We start from the raw sequence: 14,876 nt of genomic DNA, 5'->3' as shown, positions 1-14,876 counted from the left end.
AATGATAAGACTTTGACTGGCATTTTGCATCCCATTTTGGACACCCTGCTTTCAAAAGAGGATATGAACAGTTTTGATTTCAGATAAAAGGACAAGGAGTGCTCAGTAGCCCAACAGACTTGTTGCGAGGAAACACCACGGACCAGTTTTCTTCCCTAAACAGACCTAAATCAGATTGATGCAACAAATTTCGAACTCTTTCCCCCCTTCCCACAAATTAATTCTCTTCCAGGTACATAAGGTATTCGGAAAGGGAGCTTTAAGGCTGAGCAGCAAGAAAACACTTTACTCTGATACTGCTATAGCCAAACAGACCACAGTGTGGATCAGTGGTTGAGCTGTTATCCATGAACCCTGAGAAGCTGTGGATTATTTCAAAGGCAGCTACAAGAGAGTAAGAAAACACAACATGGTCAGCAGTCTTCAACTGCCACATAAGGATCTCTGGAAAATGTTAAGGGGCCTACAAATGGGGAAATACTGGGGGAATAACAGAACGTGCCACGGAGCAGGACAGGGAGGACAGGCTGGTTATTCAGCCAGTTTGTTCTGTTTATGGGAGTTCTGCTGTTTGGGCTGTTTCAGGCCAAAGGGCAGGAGCTCACCATGCACTCTTAAAGACTCTTTCTATCCTAAAACTGTAAGCACCTGTAGCCTCCTGCACCCCAGAAATTTGTTTTAGAATTCCAAGTTCCATTTACAGGGTGTAAACAGCATCGGAATGTGTAACATAACCCAATTATTTCAGCCATTATTACTATAGTATCAGAGCAAGACATGAATATTCATAGGTCAAACCAAGAGCCACTGGTGAAAATAAGGCAGAGTAACATACAATGTTCCCAAACTGCACTAGATGAAATACAACCTTCAGTATATTTTTAAGAGATTGGCATTATATTATAGCATTTTTGACTTGCTGCTTGTCTAGAGAATACTCCTCAGCATGTGAATATAAGAGAAGGGCTGCAGATTTTTGATAAATTTTATGACATATTTTGGGAAAGGAAACTGACTGGGTATTTTGTTTATATTTCATTTCTTGTGGTGAGATACACCTTATGAAAGATACACTTTATGAAAAATGTCTCTAGCACCAAGCTTCACTTTCTGAGCCACAAGCCAGAGTAGTTCCATGCCGAATGCAATTTCCCCATTTTGAACTGTCTTTGTTAATTTCTTTTTCAAGTCCTGCCAGATTGTGGTGAGAACAGGCACAAGCATGAAATTAATTTCTTTTGCCTTTCAACGCCTGGAAGTGATGCTTTGACTCTGTGAATGAACAAGATGATCCTTTGGGTTGGTAAAGGTAAGAAGAGCCTACATGGAGGCTACGTGTATCTGTGCCAGCAGAGTTCTGATGAGCAGTGGGGTGACTGGTGGGCTATAGAGCCATGTCACAGAGCGGTACCATCAAGACCTGCATCTACAATACCACGTCTCTGGTGACAAAGCCTCACAGTTGCAGATCTGGCCTCTGCTCAGAGCGGAGGAAGTAGAAGGCTGGAGATTTACATTGGAACATTAAAATGTTTGGTTCAGCCTTACTGTGAATTACAGTTTGGAACTGGAAGATGAGACTAGAAAATAAGGATAGACAGATCTGCGTAATTCAGAACATTAATCCAATGAGGGGTTTCGGTGCATTTTCAATTACTATATCATCTGATTTATTTAAAATAGTAACACTAGAATTTGTTTGGGGAAATCAAAACCATAGCTCCAAGATACATGCAAGATTTTAAAACAACAACCCAAAGAACCAAACAATGCAACAGCCCAGAAAACTACTTAACTTGCTGGCGTTGGCATTTGTGTATTGTACTGAGTGCTTTTAAAAAAATAGCACCTCTAAAAGAATCTCAGTTTCTAAATTCGGACAACACATAGCTACTGTAACAAAATGAAAGACAGGACTATCACAGATGCTTCTATATTGTTGTGGCCTGTATAACTCTGGAGTAGGTACCCACAATTTATTAAACAATGTGAAATAAGCTATAGACTTTAAAAGTTACTTAAGGAAACGAAAGCAGCAGATGAAAATGACATACCTGTAATGAGTAGACTCTGTTAGTATGCCCTTGCAGCGTGTGCAGACAGGTCTCTGTCTCTGGATCCCACACTTTGACCATAAAATCATATGCACCACTTACAACCCTTCTGCCGTCATACTGAACGCACCGGACTGCAGCTACGTGGCCCATCAGAACGTGTAAACACTGGCCCGTCTCTATGTCCCACACTCTCAGTGTAGCATCTCGAGAACCACTGACCACTCTGGAGGAACAAGAAAACCCCTCCTGTACTTAGCGTTGGACATAGAAGCATTAAAACAATTAGACCTGGGTATAAATCTATTGTGAGTTTTAATTTGGGAGACTAGATAGCGTTGCTCCACTAGCCACCCAAGATCTGGTGTGGCATGACATTTTATTAGAGTTGCAAATGACTGGAGGTGGTTATTTTCCTTGCTCTGCTCACCTCCTCAGGATCTGTCTATTTGATATAATTGGCAATCAGTATTTAAAAAGGTAATTCAGTCCTGGACAGCAAAACAACGCCCTGAGAAATTATGTGGACTGTTGTATCTATCTACAAAAGCTTATGATCATGCTGAGCTCAAGCCAGTGCTATAAGCACTCTGTTTTAATGACTGAGTTAACTAATTGTAACAATTAAACAAAGAAGATTGTTAGAAGTTTTACTTTTAGTAAAGTAACAGTTATTCTGATGGATTTTTTTAAGTTTATACTTTTAAAAGCTTCTTTATGCAAGAACAGAAATAGAAAGAATTAACATTAATGGAACTTATAAAGAAAAACTTCATCATTATTCAAAAAAGAAACGCAACCAACAGGCACTCCTGTCCATACACAACCGAGTAAAAGAGTGTTGAATCAAGACATGGTTTACTACTGTAGAAATTATGATATCATCAGTTAAATTTTAATAAAATACTGCAGTGACAATACTTAAAAAGTCATTCTGTAAAATGAGTAAAGTTTGTAGCACTGACAAAAAGGAGAAATTATTCAGAGCGTGGGAGACCAGATCACAGCGTAACAAAGAATGTTTTGAAATAACACAGAATGTGACTTTATAAAGTACATGACTCAATTTTCCATTCTTTAATTAGTACTCTTATGCTTTTGCTTCTATTAATCATCGCCTCCCTTTTGTTGATTTACATAGTTTAGTGTGAATGCTTTGCCTGGTTTGTACTTCATGTTGGATGAGGAACCCCAGTTTAACAGGCATTTTCTGTGAACACGAGTGTGAATTAGAAGCCAAAGTGTGGCCGTAGCTTTGGAGAAAGCCTTACCTTTTCTCGTGGAGGTGCATGCAGCGCACGGTGGAGGTGTGTCCGTACAAGGTGTGGATGCACTCCCCAGTCTCCGCGTTCCACACTTTCAACGTCCGGTCCGTAGACCCACTGATGATGATATTGTCCCTCATCTGTGATGACCAGACGCCGCCTGTGTGCCCAACCAGTGTTCGCAAACACTGAAAAGAAATATTTTGCTCAGTTACCCTTCTGACACAGCTGAATGGAAACTTAAGAAGAAGTAACCTAGAAGGTAACAGTAGGCTCTCATAGCAAGAGCTAGAAGATCCCCAGAGACTGCTTTACGATTGAACTAAACAACCCCACCTTTCCACTCTAAGGAATTCTCCCTCTAGTCTTCCCCTACATAAACTGAACTGCCTTTCCAAACTTCTCAATGCAGGACATGTTTTGCAGCCTTGAGTCATTTTCCTGGCATTTTTCTGAGTCATGGCAAGTTTTCCAATAGCTTTTTGAAGCACAAATATTAGAACTGGAGAGAACATTTGCTTAGTAGTTTTATCACCAATCTATAAACCATATACTCTTATTTTATTTTTTTCTGTTTGTTTATCCAAGAAACATCTCATTCTGTAAGCTGTCGCTACAGCATCAATACTGCAAAATCACCTTTCAAACCTTTTTCAGACTTTCCTGTTGCCCAGGAGAGGATCCCACACTACATGAGCACAACCCACCTTCTTTGATCCCAAATGCCTGACGTGGTTTCTCACCGTGTAGAGCCAGCGTTTGCTCACACCTACTCCCATAAACCCTCCATCACTCTGGAACAATGACTTATCCCTGTCTCTCAGCCTCTCTTCCTTACAAGTAACGACTATATGTGCTTTCTCACCAGACAGCAGTGAGTGCTAATTAGCACGGACAAGAAGAGATCCTTGCAAGACCCCTCTAGAAAGATACTCCACGAAGATTCTGCATTTACATTAACAACATGATCTCTATAATTACCCACTTTCTAACCCATTTAAATATGTGCCATGTTGATTTTTGCATTGCTTTTTTCTTCAAGGGTGTCGTGGGGATACGGTCTTGCAGAGCACAGAGCCATCTATTTCTGCACTATTATTTTTATCAGTCAAACCTGTAACTGCACGAGAAAAGAGGTCAAGACAGTTTGATGATCTCTTTTTCTGTAATCTAATGCTAAGTGGCATTAGTTTCCCTGGCCTTCCTTGAACTGTTAGTTGACTCCTCTTGACGTAGTCCAATATTTTTATCCATAGGATAATGTATCCTAAATACCCAGTCTTTCAGTTTACTCCGTTTAACTATCAACACATTTTAGCTTTCTGACCATCCTATCCATCTTCTCCTTCATACCTTTTGAAAAAACACCAATTTTACCCCACAGGTTACTTTAGGAAAAAAATCATCAAGTACAGATTATCTGGATCAACTGGAATAAGAAAAACCACAACTTTGGGAGCTGTTGTTTGACATCCTTATGAGTTTCTGCTGAACTGAAATGTTCTGTTATCACTGCATGCTGCGTTTCCATCACATGAATTTTCTCCCAAAATAAATATTTTTTCTGCATCAGTGATAGTATACTAATTTCTGTTATTAATATCCTGTTCTTTCTAACATCCTTGAAAATGTCTTGCTTTTCTGATGTACATAGATTTCCTGTTCTTTAACATTTTTTACCAGTCTTCTGCGATTCCTGGCTCCTTGCTTAACTCACTGCTATCAAATCCATCTTTTTCAGTTCATAGCTGTTATTCACTTTTACAGTTCCCGTTTTTTTAAAATTTCAACTGATTTGCTCATATTTTAAGAAATCATCCTTCTAAAGCAGTAAGAACACAGAAACCTTATTTTGGGCTTTACATCTGTCAAGGGGATTATTTAGTCATGTTCATTTGCACAAACCAACCTTTAGGGTTTTTTCATTTTATTAATTCTTCAGCACCAGTAAGCATGAGGGCTGATACAGCACTCTTCCGTCTTTCATATACAATTTTTGGCTCTCTTAAAGGTTTGGGGTAAGTAGTCACACCAGGATCTGTAATTACTTTCAAAAAATTACTCAACATGGATTGTTAAGTCATGCTACTATGATCACTTTTGTACATTTAAAGGAACATTTTGCTTTTGAGAGGGTGGTATGTACAAAGGAAGTATTTTTCAATTGAGTTTAGGCTGCCCTTTTCAATTAAAAAAAAATGTAAATTTCAATATGGGTTTGTTAATTAGACAGTTTGTTGTAGGGAAGCCAACAGAGGCAGGGTGAGGCTGCCCATGGCTTTTACTTTTATCCTTCCCCACAGTAGTATTTACAATCCCATCAAGGATCTTCTGGGCGTGCAAAGACAAATGCTTAATACATTCAGTTTCAACAACATGAAGTGGATACCTTTTACATCTTAAGCACGTTATCCTCAATAGCTGTCCTGTTGTTCACGCAACTATATTATTAAAACAACTAAGTACACACAATACTAGTCTAGAAGGAAAAAGTACTATTTCCCTGAGGCCTTCTCTCTATCCTTGAAGCACGGTCAGTCAATCACCTTAAAACAAAAAATCTGTGTGCTGAGTAGCTGTGATGTTCTAACGTGAGTGAAATGTTCAGTACTGTCTTTTTGATTGCACATATTGTTTTGCTTCTCTAAGCCAAAATTAAATTATTGAAGCTTATTAAATTCCTGCCTGAGCTGGATCTAATTTAATAGGAAATATTTAAACCTAAAGCAAGTTACTTTTTTTTTTTTTTTTGGTGGCTCAGCAATATAGTAGCTTAGAAAGAAAAACAAATTCTGTATTTGAAATCAGAGCCAATAAAACGAACACCTCATTTCAATAACTTGAAAACAAGAGAAAGAATGCTAGGAGACAAGCAAGAAAGGGAGATCCAGAGGGGTAAAAGCAGGCTAAATTAAGCTTTAAGGAAGATAAAGTAACGTATCTGTCCAAATTCCTTTGAATCCATGTCACAAACGACTCCACAAGAATAGCAGAATTGCCAAGAGAACAAGGATATATGCCAATGGTAACATGAGCAGCATCGCAATTTCACATCAAGGTGACTTTTTGGAACTAGATTAGTTTCTGTGTGGGAAAGGACGACCCAAATGTTTACCGGTCCTTTTCCTGACTCTTGCACCAGCTGGCACTAACGACCCCTCTGCACAGCAACACTTCTGACACACCAGAGCTCTACCTGTAGCTCGTTTCCTAAGGAATTCAGCAGAACATCCCACCTACCTTGCCTGTGACCGCTGACCACACCTTCAGGGTGTTGTCGTCGGAGCCGCTCACTATCCGGTTCCCGCAGAACTGAAGGCAGGTGATGACGTGGTCATCGTGGCCTTTGAGCACCTGGCCATGCAGGACGTAAAAACCAACGGTCACAACTTAACACGGGAGATTAGAGAGAAGCAGGAGAAACAAAGTGCTCTTCTGATTCATAAATTATAAAATGCTAGAGTTGCTTCAGTAATAATAAAGCCCCTTAATCCCGTGTGTCAAGTCTAATTTACCACCAGCTGGGACCAAAGAAGGTATTTTCCTTCTTCCATGGAGCGATGGTGCGTTGCCTCGCGAGCTCCCGGCAGTTATTGGAAGCCTCCAAAAAGCAGCAGGAAAAACCAGAGTACCAGCAAAAAGTACGCTAAATTAGTAAATGGACACTGCTCAATTCCTCTACAGTTACTCCATCTATTTTTCTTTTTTTTTTTTTTTTTTTTAATTAACTTTTTCCCTATAGCAAAGTTGTTGGATCCAACAACAAAGTTCAAGAATTCAAGCTTTTTACTGACCTAGTGAACAGATGTCTGGTTACAGTCCCCACACGATACCCAATTCCTTTTAGTACTGCTGATTATTGGACCAATTACCTCTTTTTTTTTTTTTTTTTTTTTTTTTTTTTTTTAACTCAGACTTTTCCCTTTTAAGAATTGTTTCTATCTTAAACAAGATGGATGAGGTTGTATTATTTGCTGCATATTTGTATTTTGGTGGTCAAGACTGACCGTGTCTGGTTTTTTTCCTTGCCAGCCAAGCACTGTAATCTACTAAATGCCAGGCAGCACCGAAGTCAGAAACTGGAAAACCATTAACTCAATTAAATACAAACAAAAGTGGTAATTTAATGTGCTGGAAATGTGGATTGGAATGTTGCTTTTTTGAAGTGGGATTTTCAAAGCTTGATTTGGGATAAACTGCAATTCAGTATATATTGCTGCAATACAGCAACAAAATCCTCATCAGAACACACAGGATGAGGAAATTTTTATTTAAGATATCTGAACACTTTTCAACATGTTCATCGAAATGAAATGGGCATTTGGATAATGCCTGAGGCTGTAATTTTAATAATAATTCCAAGATAACTTGATGTGACGTATCAAGGCAAGAAACACAGAGCCGTTGCCAGAGATGTAAATAAGTCACGGCCAAAGAAACAGCAGGATATAGCCATAGGTTTTCCACAGGCAATTTTTTTGTTCTTCTTCTTATTTTGTTGTGCAGTAATCAAGAAAATGGGCAAATTTCCTTAAAACCTTAAAAGGCTATGGTTTTTCTTCATATTTCTGACTGCTTGTTCAATACCAGGTTTGATTAGACAGTTGCTATTTCATTTTACAAAAGGTTAAGTATTGTTTCATATCTTCACATTGCAAAAGATGTAACAATAATGTATCAATGTCATTAAAGAATTTTAACATTTCAAAAGACAAAAAAAACCCTTATAATGGAATGAAGTTATTGTCTTGTGCTGCTTAATTTAGAAGAATATGTACAAAAATAAAGCATGATATGATCACAGAATAGTTGTGGAGTATTTTTACGTTGTGACATGCCCAGCTCAACAAATACTTGCATATATATATATATATGTATTTTTATATATATTGTATGTGTGTGTGCATGTTTAATTTTAAATACCAAGTTTCTGAGATTTTCTGTTTCAAAGAGATGGGCGTATTTATAGGCATTCACAAAACTGTCCAGAAATTTTTATAAGAGCAGTGAAAGTATTCTGCTGTATGAAGAATCCCATTTTGATTTCCAAATATGGTGATCAGAAATTAACTTTAAATCCAGGGTAAGCTAAAATATAAATTATTTTTGTGCAGGGATAGTCTGGGTTGGCCAAAGGAGCAGAAGACACGCGGAAGCAGCGCCCCACTCACCTTGGGTGATTTCAGCTCCCCTCGCCGCCAGTTGGTATCGATCCTGTGCTGCCTGATGTAGGCGCTTTTCCACGGACTGTGTATAAAGCCTGGCTTTATTACTTTCCTCCTCTTGATATGTAATGGTTCATCAATCCCTGAAATGAATTTTAAAGAAAGGGGGGAGGGATGAGGCTACCCCAAATAAAACAACTTCTCTCCTTCCCAAACCCTTACAGTGACCTCTGACATCACGTACGGCATCGGTGTAACGACCTCCCAGGGGCCAACACTTGCACTGTGTGACACTGCCCTGCTCCCCAGCTCCTAACACCACTTTCCTTCTTGTTTAAGCATAATCATTACCATAATCATGGCTGAAAATGCTCTAGTTCATTGTTCTTTGTTGACAACCAACTGGCTTGTTCTGAATCCCCCTTTCTGAGGCAATTTAACAGAATATTGCCTTATTCCAATGGGTATCATCCCGCAACCTCCATAACTGCTCAGGTGCTCATTTTGGAACCCTTCAAAAAGTAAACTTTTCTATCTGCCATCCTCCTCTCCTGTCACCCTGCCTCACTACCTTTAAGTTGACTGTGACTCTTCATATTAGTGAGCTCTTAATTCTCTTCTTGATGCAAAAGGCTGTGTGTTTTTGCCATTGGCCTCTCCTGGCTGGAATTTAAGTATAACTCTGCCCTTTCTGAATTGATACTTAAGCAGTAGTGCTTTGTTTTAGCCTTGCTACTACAGATAGATTCTTTTTTTCTTCTTTTTACAGTTCTCTCACCCATCTCTCTGTCCACCGCATCTCATGACTAGCAAGAGTCTTGTCTCTTGCCAGGATGTGGATTTCACTCCTTTTAGCCACTACGCTGGTGTCTCTATCTGCAAAAGCCTTGAGCGAACTGCTCCTTTGTATTATGAGCACCTCACTAAGGCTAAGCAGGCTACAAGACTGGTTTGTTTGTCTGTGCTCTCACGCCTGGCCATATTTATTTTTACTTCTAAGCTCACAAATGTAGGCACGTTCCTCTCTCAACCTTCTCCTCCTTTCTCATTCTGTCCTCTTCATGCATTTTCACTAAAACTTGTAAGAGGAGAATCTTTAGAGAAGATTTAAGAGGTTAGACACCTGGTTTCCGTTGCAAATGAAAATAATTAATTTAATTTAGGTGCCTTTACAAATAGCCACCTATACTCACATTGCCACGTTTTCTAAAGCCTTTGCATTGACCTCCCACAAGCTCTTGTCTCTGTAGCCCGAGGCCACCAGGACAGGTCCCTGTGTTTGCCTGTGTCCGAGACGGATACTGCTCTGAGATCACATGTGTCGCTCTGCCCCTCAGAACAGACTCCTTATTCATATAATTGTGCTTAAAAATAAAAGCTTACATTCTTCATGTGCTCAAATATATGGCTACTTTCCTGGGAGCCTTATTTTGCCCATTCGTATTACCATGTCTTCTTGATTTGAACCACCATGTCTTCTTGATTTGGCACAAGCAGGTGATATCCATGTGGGTTATGGATTGTGTGTCCCTCTCTAAGCACTTGAGCACCTTCTCCCCCTACCACGTGCCATTTCTCTGTTAATTTTCCTAGCAATTATGTGAAATTACAGCATCCCTTCTACTGGCCACTGAAACAGTTTTTCCTCCATGTTATTTACAAACTGAAAGACTATACTCCTATCATTTTTACTTCTCAGCTCTTATTTGCTTTGGTTAAATTTTGAATAAAAGTAATACTTAGAAAGCAAAAATAATTGTATTTTAAAAACATAACACCTAGTATACTTTATAAAAAGGATGTTCAAACTAAATTCTAGTTTCATTTCTAGTACTCCATGGATTATTTCTGCTTCCTACTTTCAACAGAGATACATAGCACGTAGCACAAAGCATCACTAGCAGTAAATTTAAAGTCACACGAATCGTCTTCATAAAACTTTAAGCTTATTATGTAAATGAACAGCACTTTTTGCAACAGCAACACTTTGACCATTACATCCATCTTTTTTCCTCAGCCTTACCCTCCTCTTTGCATTTCTCTCTCCAGAGAAGATTATCTTCAGCCAAAATCCTCCAGTAACGACATGTCTGGGCTGCCTGCAGAAGGTCCCTGGGTTCCAGGAATGACAGCACGTACAGTGCCAGCTGCAAGAAAGAAAAGGAAAATGTATTTTCTGCATTGCTTTTGAAAGGAAAAGTGAAGTAACTCCAAGTATTATCACACATCAGGGGCTGAAACACAAAAAATTGAAGCAATAAATTATTAAACAATCTCAAATGTAACAGCAACAGTTTATTCCAGCGGGCACATGGAAGTGTAACAATCATCTTAAGTAACTAAATCCATACAGATCACATCAGAAAAGATTCTTGTATTTGCAAGAGAGTAGATGTCAGCTGAATTCACTATTATTTTTTTTTAAATGTAATCCACGTTACTTTGAACCATTAATAAAATTATTACCAAAATAATTATGTCTGTTATTTTAGCTAACAAGTCTACCAAAAGTTATTTAGAGAGTTTAACTAGCAAACACAACACTCACCACGTGAGCAAACAGGACAGTATGTTGTGATCAGTAACACCTGACTCCAGAAGAAGGAAATGCTACGTGCACTCGAGTCGAGGAGGACTCTGCAGCTGCAGGAGTGCAGTGTCCTAGCACTCATTTTCTGATTCCAACGTGGTGTTACAGGGAGCTTTATGGACTGGGATGCAGGACTCAAATACCTAACTTGGATACTGTACTGTGCTACCAGAAACATATGGGAAATCCCAGTGAGCACCAGAAGACAAACAGAAGATGAACTTTTCCATGTGACAAAATTATTGGGAGAATTCAGACCTCAGTTGACTGAGATGAGCCATATAATGACCACGTAAACCCCCCAAATCTCTACAAATATTTTCAAATGTATTGAAGTCTTAGGCAGGGACAGAGGCATCTAATATACAACACAAAATACAGGGACAGCTATCCTTAAGGGTGGGAGGACCAAATAGAGTTTTTCTACTTGACAGCAATAACGCATCTCCCCAGTCATGGAAAATATAAGAAGCAGAAAAAACTCTGCTTCCATGGCTAAAAACTCTGCAGAAAGAACAATATTCATAAAAGTGATGCAGAGAACTACTTACATGCTGAAACAGCGGGGTCTTTGTCAGTAACTAATAAGATGCAAAAGTTGTCAGGGAAATCAGATCATCCACTTTTACTTCTGCTTGACGTATCTTTCTGTGTTTAGGATTTTTTTATTTAATTTTTAGCTGGAATTATGATGTATATAAATAGAATCTGCCCTTCAAAGCAGCACAGGCTGAAATTCAGTAAGGAAGTCATAACCATAGGCTATTGACCTCAGCAGATTTTTGACCTTATTATGTGAGAAACGTTTACTTTCAGTAATCTACACCAGCCAGGCACTGAGCAGGAAATAAAAATGCGTTGTGCCAGAAGTGCTTGCGTTTGGCCTGCACACACACCTTGTTTGCCAGTCATCACCTGCAGCTCACGTTGAGCACGTAGGACTCACGTTTGAGGGACCTGCGTCTTCCATTATGCATTAGATCCCATGCACACCCCAGGCCATAAAGCTGAGGAATCTTCCCTCTGTCCCTACTCAGGCAGTCAGCATTTAGCATCTGGTGTTTAAGGCTTTCTACTGCAAGAGCAAGAACTGCACCCCACCTTTCAGACTTTCTGTCTTAATTCCTGGCATGTAAAATTATTTAATGTGTGCTAACACACATTATTTAAGAAGTTTCCTAACATACATCAGATCCTCCTGCACGCACCAAGACTCAAACACGAGAGAGATCCTTTCCATTTTTGCTGGATATTCCTTAACTGGCAGCAGAGTTTGTTTAAATACCACTTGTCCTGTCTGCACAGATACGGCCGCTTGCTAAGATGGTGTTAATTAAAACCTGCGAGCCAACTGATTCTAAAACAGGTTACATATGGGTGACATTTATTTTAGACTATATTTATCTAAATAGTCATCAAGGGTCAACACAGCCCGCAGTTGACTTTAAGATTAGCAGCGCATAAAGGATGACGTCCCTTTGTCTCAGCTCATGGATCTAGTTATAAGGAAACTTCAGGTAGCAAAGACCTGACCTTTGACTCAGCGGTGACTACTCTCCCCTGTAGTGTTAATAATACCCAATAAAAGGAGACTCTTGCCTTTTTCTTCACTCAGACGGCACCAACAAAATTTCTTTGACTGATTTCAGCAAAGCTCCCGTTCTCTTGGTTTCTAGACCTGGTTTTCACAAACAAGTAATTTCAATAATTATTTCTAAAGTCTCAGCAAGAAATCAGGAGTATTCATTTCAGATTAATTGTTTGACTGCGTGTTTCCTCAGGAGGAAAGCAAACATTTTCTTGGTTATTCAGCTATTAAGTTACTGTCTTCGCAATGCCAAAAACGTTCTTGAAGAAAAGCCCTCCTGTCCAAATCATCTTAGGTGATAAAATCCCTGCACTGCACCCAACAGCACTGGAGATAACCACAGAGGTTAATGGGGAGCGACGACTCAGGAGAGTGTGTGTTCACAGGATGCTGCCTTTGATAGGGAAGCCTGTTTACAGAATTACTGACCCTAAAAAACTTACTCTTGCCCCCACAGCTCAGTTCTTCACCCCAAACTGCAGCCAGTGTGAGTAGCTGGGGACAGCATCACTTAGGAGATCTGGGTGAAGAATGATCTTCAAAAAGGAGAGGAGATGGTGGAGTTAGCTCAATGGGTTGGTTTGTTTAACTCCGTTAATTTTGGTGACAGTGACAGGGGGTTAAGAAGCCAAAATTATTTAAGCCAGCTTCACTGGTGAAGTCAGCCTTTAATGAAGCTAAGTGCTTGACAATGTTCTTGTTTCAAGAGGCAAGAACAAACACTAAAAAGGAACTAAACAAATTAAACGTAAGTAGCTTACAACGGAGTCAAGATACATAAATAGGAAATAAATTTTTACAGCTAAATAGCAGGTTTTTTTTGGTGAAGAAACTGCTAGAACGGAAATAATCACATGATCACTAGTCACAGCGTCACTACATCGCCGGTTGTACCTGAATTAGTTTTGCCACTAAATCATGCCAAGACAACTGAGCTGTGTTACTGTTACCAATTCTGTATTAAATGTCCAGATTCAATAGATGCAGAAGTGGCCAAGTATCTTCTGTCTTCTCAATGTCTTGCTCTGCCTCTGAACTACGGCTGCTTTGGGCACCTTCTCTAGAAACATGGCAACCATGTGAGGGTCTCACTAAACTCTCCTCCTCCCCCAGCGTCCTTCCCGCTGATGAAGGCGGCTGCCACAGGAAGCGCTTCTGTAAATACTAATCTCATGTCGTGCCTACTAAGTTAATATTTGTTCCACAAATTGCTTCCAACCCTTACAAATGCTAACCAGCAAGGCAAGGCCATGGTATTTCCTGACTTGTGAAGATATGACAGTCTATAAAAGAAAAGAAGGGTCTCCTACATCTAAGTATTCAAAAATAGGATATACATCAGAAAAACTGTCAAGAAACAGACATACAGAACAGTCAGGTAATAAGACAATGTTAAACACAGCAACCAAACACTAGCTCTAGAATATCTTCTTAGAACTCGTTTTGTAATGTGTTAGTAACTGAAGACTTACAAAGACTTCAGCCCTCATGACAATTTTCACATGGAAAACCCAACAGGTGGTCAATCTTGCAAAAGGAAATGGACTTTCTCCTCACTCCAAGTAACAAAACAATTTCCAATTCCCTAAAATCAACCAAGGTCAGAAATACCACTTCTAAGGGAACTAAAAACCACTCATTTAATAATTGTAGCACACTGGGTTTATAACCTTTCATATCCACCCTCCTGTTCTAGTTGTGAGGACATCAAGAGTTACTCTTCTCTGGGCAGCATTTAGTTACACACGCTGAAATCTAAATCTTAGTTTCTCTTTAACCTGATACAACATGATCTGATTTGCAGTAAAGGACTTACTGTAAGATATCTGCTTGATGAGGGTTTGGCTTAACCCTTAGTAAGAAGTGCTTTTCTGGTTTTACTTTTGGGGGAGCTTGGTAAAGATTTTAGGGCTCAGTTTGTTTAAAATAAATTCAAATACAGTATTTGCAAATTCCCACCACTTAAAGCATTACATAATAATGCTCCTACTTACAGAATAATGCACAGAAAGGTCTTGCATTCAGAGAAAATTTTTGTGTGCGTGCCCTGACAGAATTAGTTCTCAAAAACTCAGCCCAATTAAGACTCAGAGATATTTCTAAAGCTGCTGGGATTTTGTTTAAAGGAGTCATCTGTATTTCCAGGTATCTAAATGCCTTTAAAGAGATAGAGGTACGTTAATCTGAAATTGCAGTTGCCACTTTATGGCAGTG

The 14,876-nt window shown here is 39.3% G+C and overlaps 1 protein-coding gene and 1 long non-coding RNA gene across 5 annotated transcripts in view; one reads left to right on the top strand and one right to left on the bottom strand.

Annotated features, from left to right (window-relative positions):
- LOC106889538 overlaps positions 1-10,926 on the top strand; it is a 231,124-nt gene extending 220,198 nt beyond the window's left edge. For all 3 annotated transcript variants that reach the window (XR_001412356.1, XR_001412358.1, XR_001412357.1), the window contains 3 exons: positions 1,190-1,309; positions 8,434-8,547; positions 10,534-10,926. This is a non-coding gene — a long non-coding RNA (uncharacterized LOC106889538). The remainder of the gene's footprint in view (positions 1-1,189; positions 1,310-8,433; positions 8,548-10,533) is intronic.
- FBXW7 (F-box and WD repeat domain containing 7) overlaps positions 1-14,876 on the bottom strand; it is a 98,905-nt gene that overhangs the window by 5,658 nt on the left and 78,371 nt on the right. For both annotated transcript variants that reach the window (XM_014944639.1, XM_014944648.1), the window contains exons 5-9: positions 10,508-10,631; positions 8,491-8,627; positions 6,560-6,673; positions 3,326-3,507; positions 2,055-2,280 (exon numbers count right to left, since the gene is read on the bottom strand). In XM_014944639.1, the coding sequence (XP_014800125.1) occupies positions 2,055-2,280; positions 3,326-3,507; positions 6,560-6,673; positions 8,491-8,627; positions 10,508-10,631 (783 nt within the window). The remainder of the gene's footprint in view (positions 1-2,054; positions 2,281-3,325; positions 3,508-6,559; positions 6,674-8,490; positions 8,628-10,507; positions 10,632-14,876) is intronic.

The sequence above is a fragment of the Calidris pugnax genome, unplaced genomic scaffold (assembly GCF_001431845.1).
Source record: "Calidris pugnax isolate Ruff unplaced genomic scaffold, ASM143184v1 scaffold15, whole genome shotgun sequence".
Classification (NCBI taxonomy): Eukaryota; Metazoa; Chordata; class Aves; order Charadriiformes; family Scolopacidae; genus Calidris; species Calidris pugnax.
Note: the sequence above shows the minus strand (reverse complement) of the source record. Positions and strands in the feature narration are given on the sequence as shown.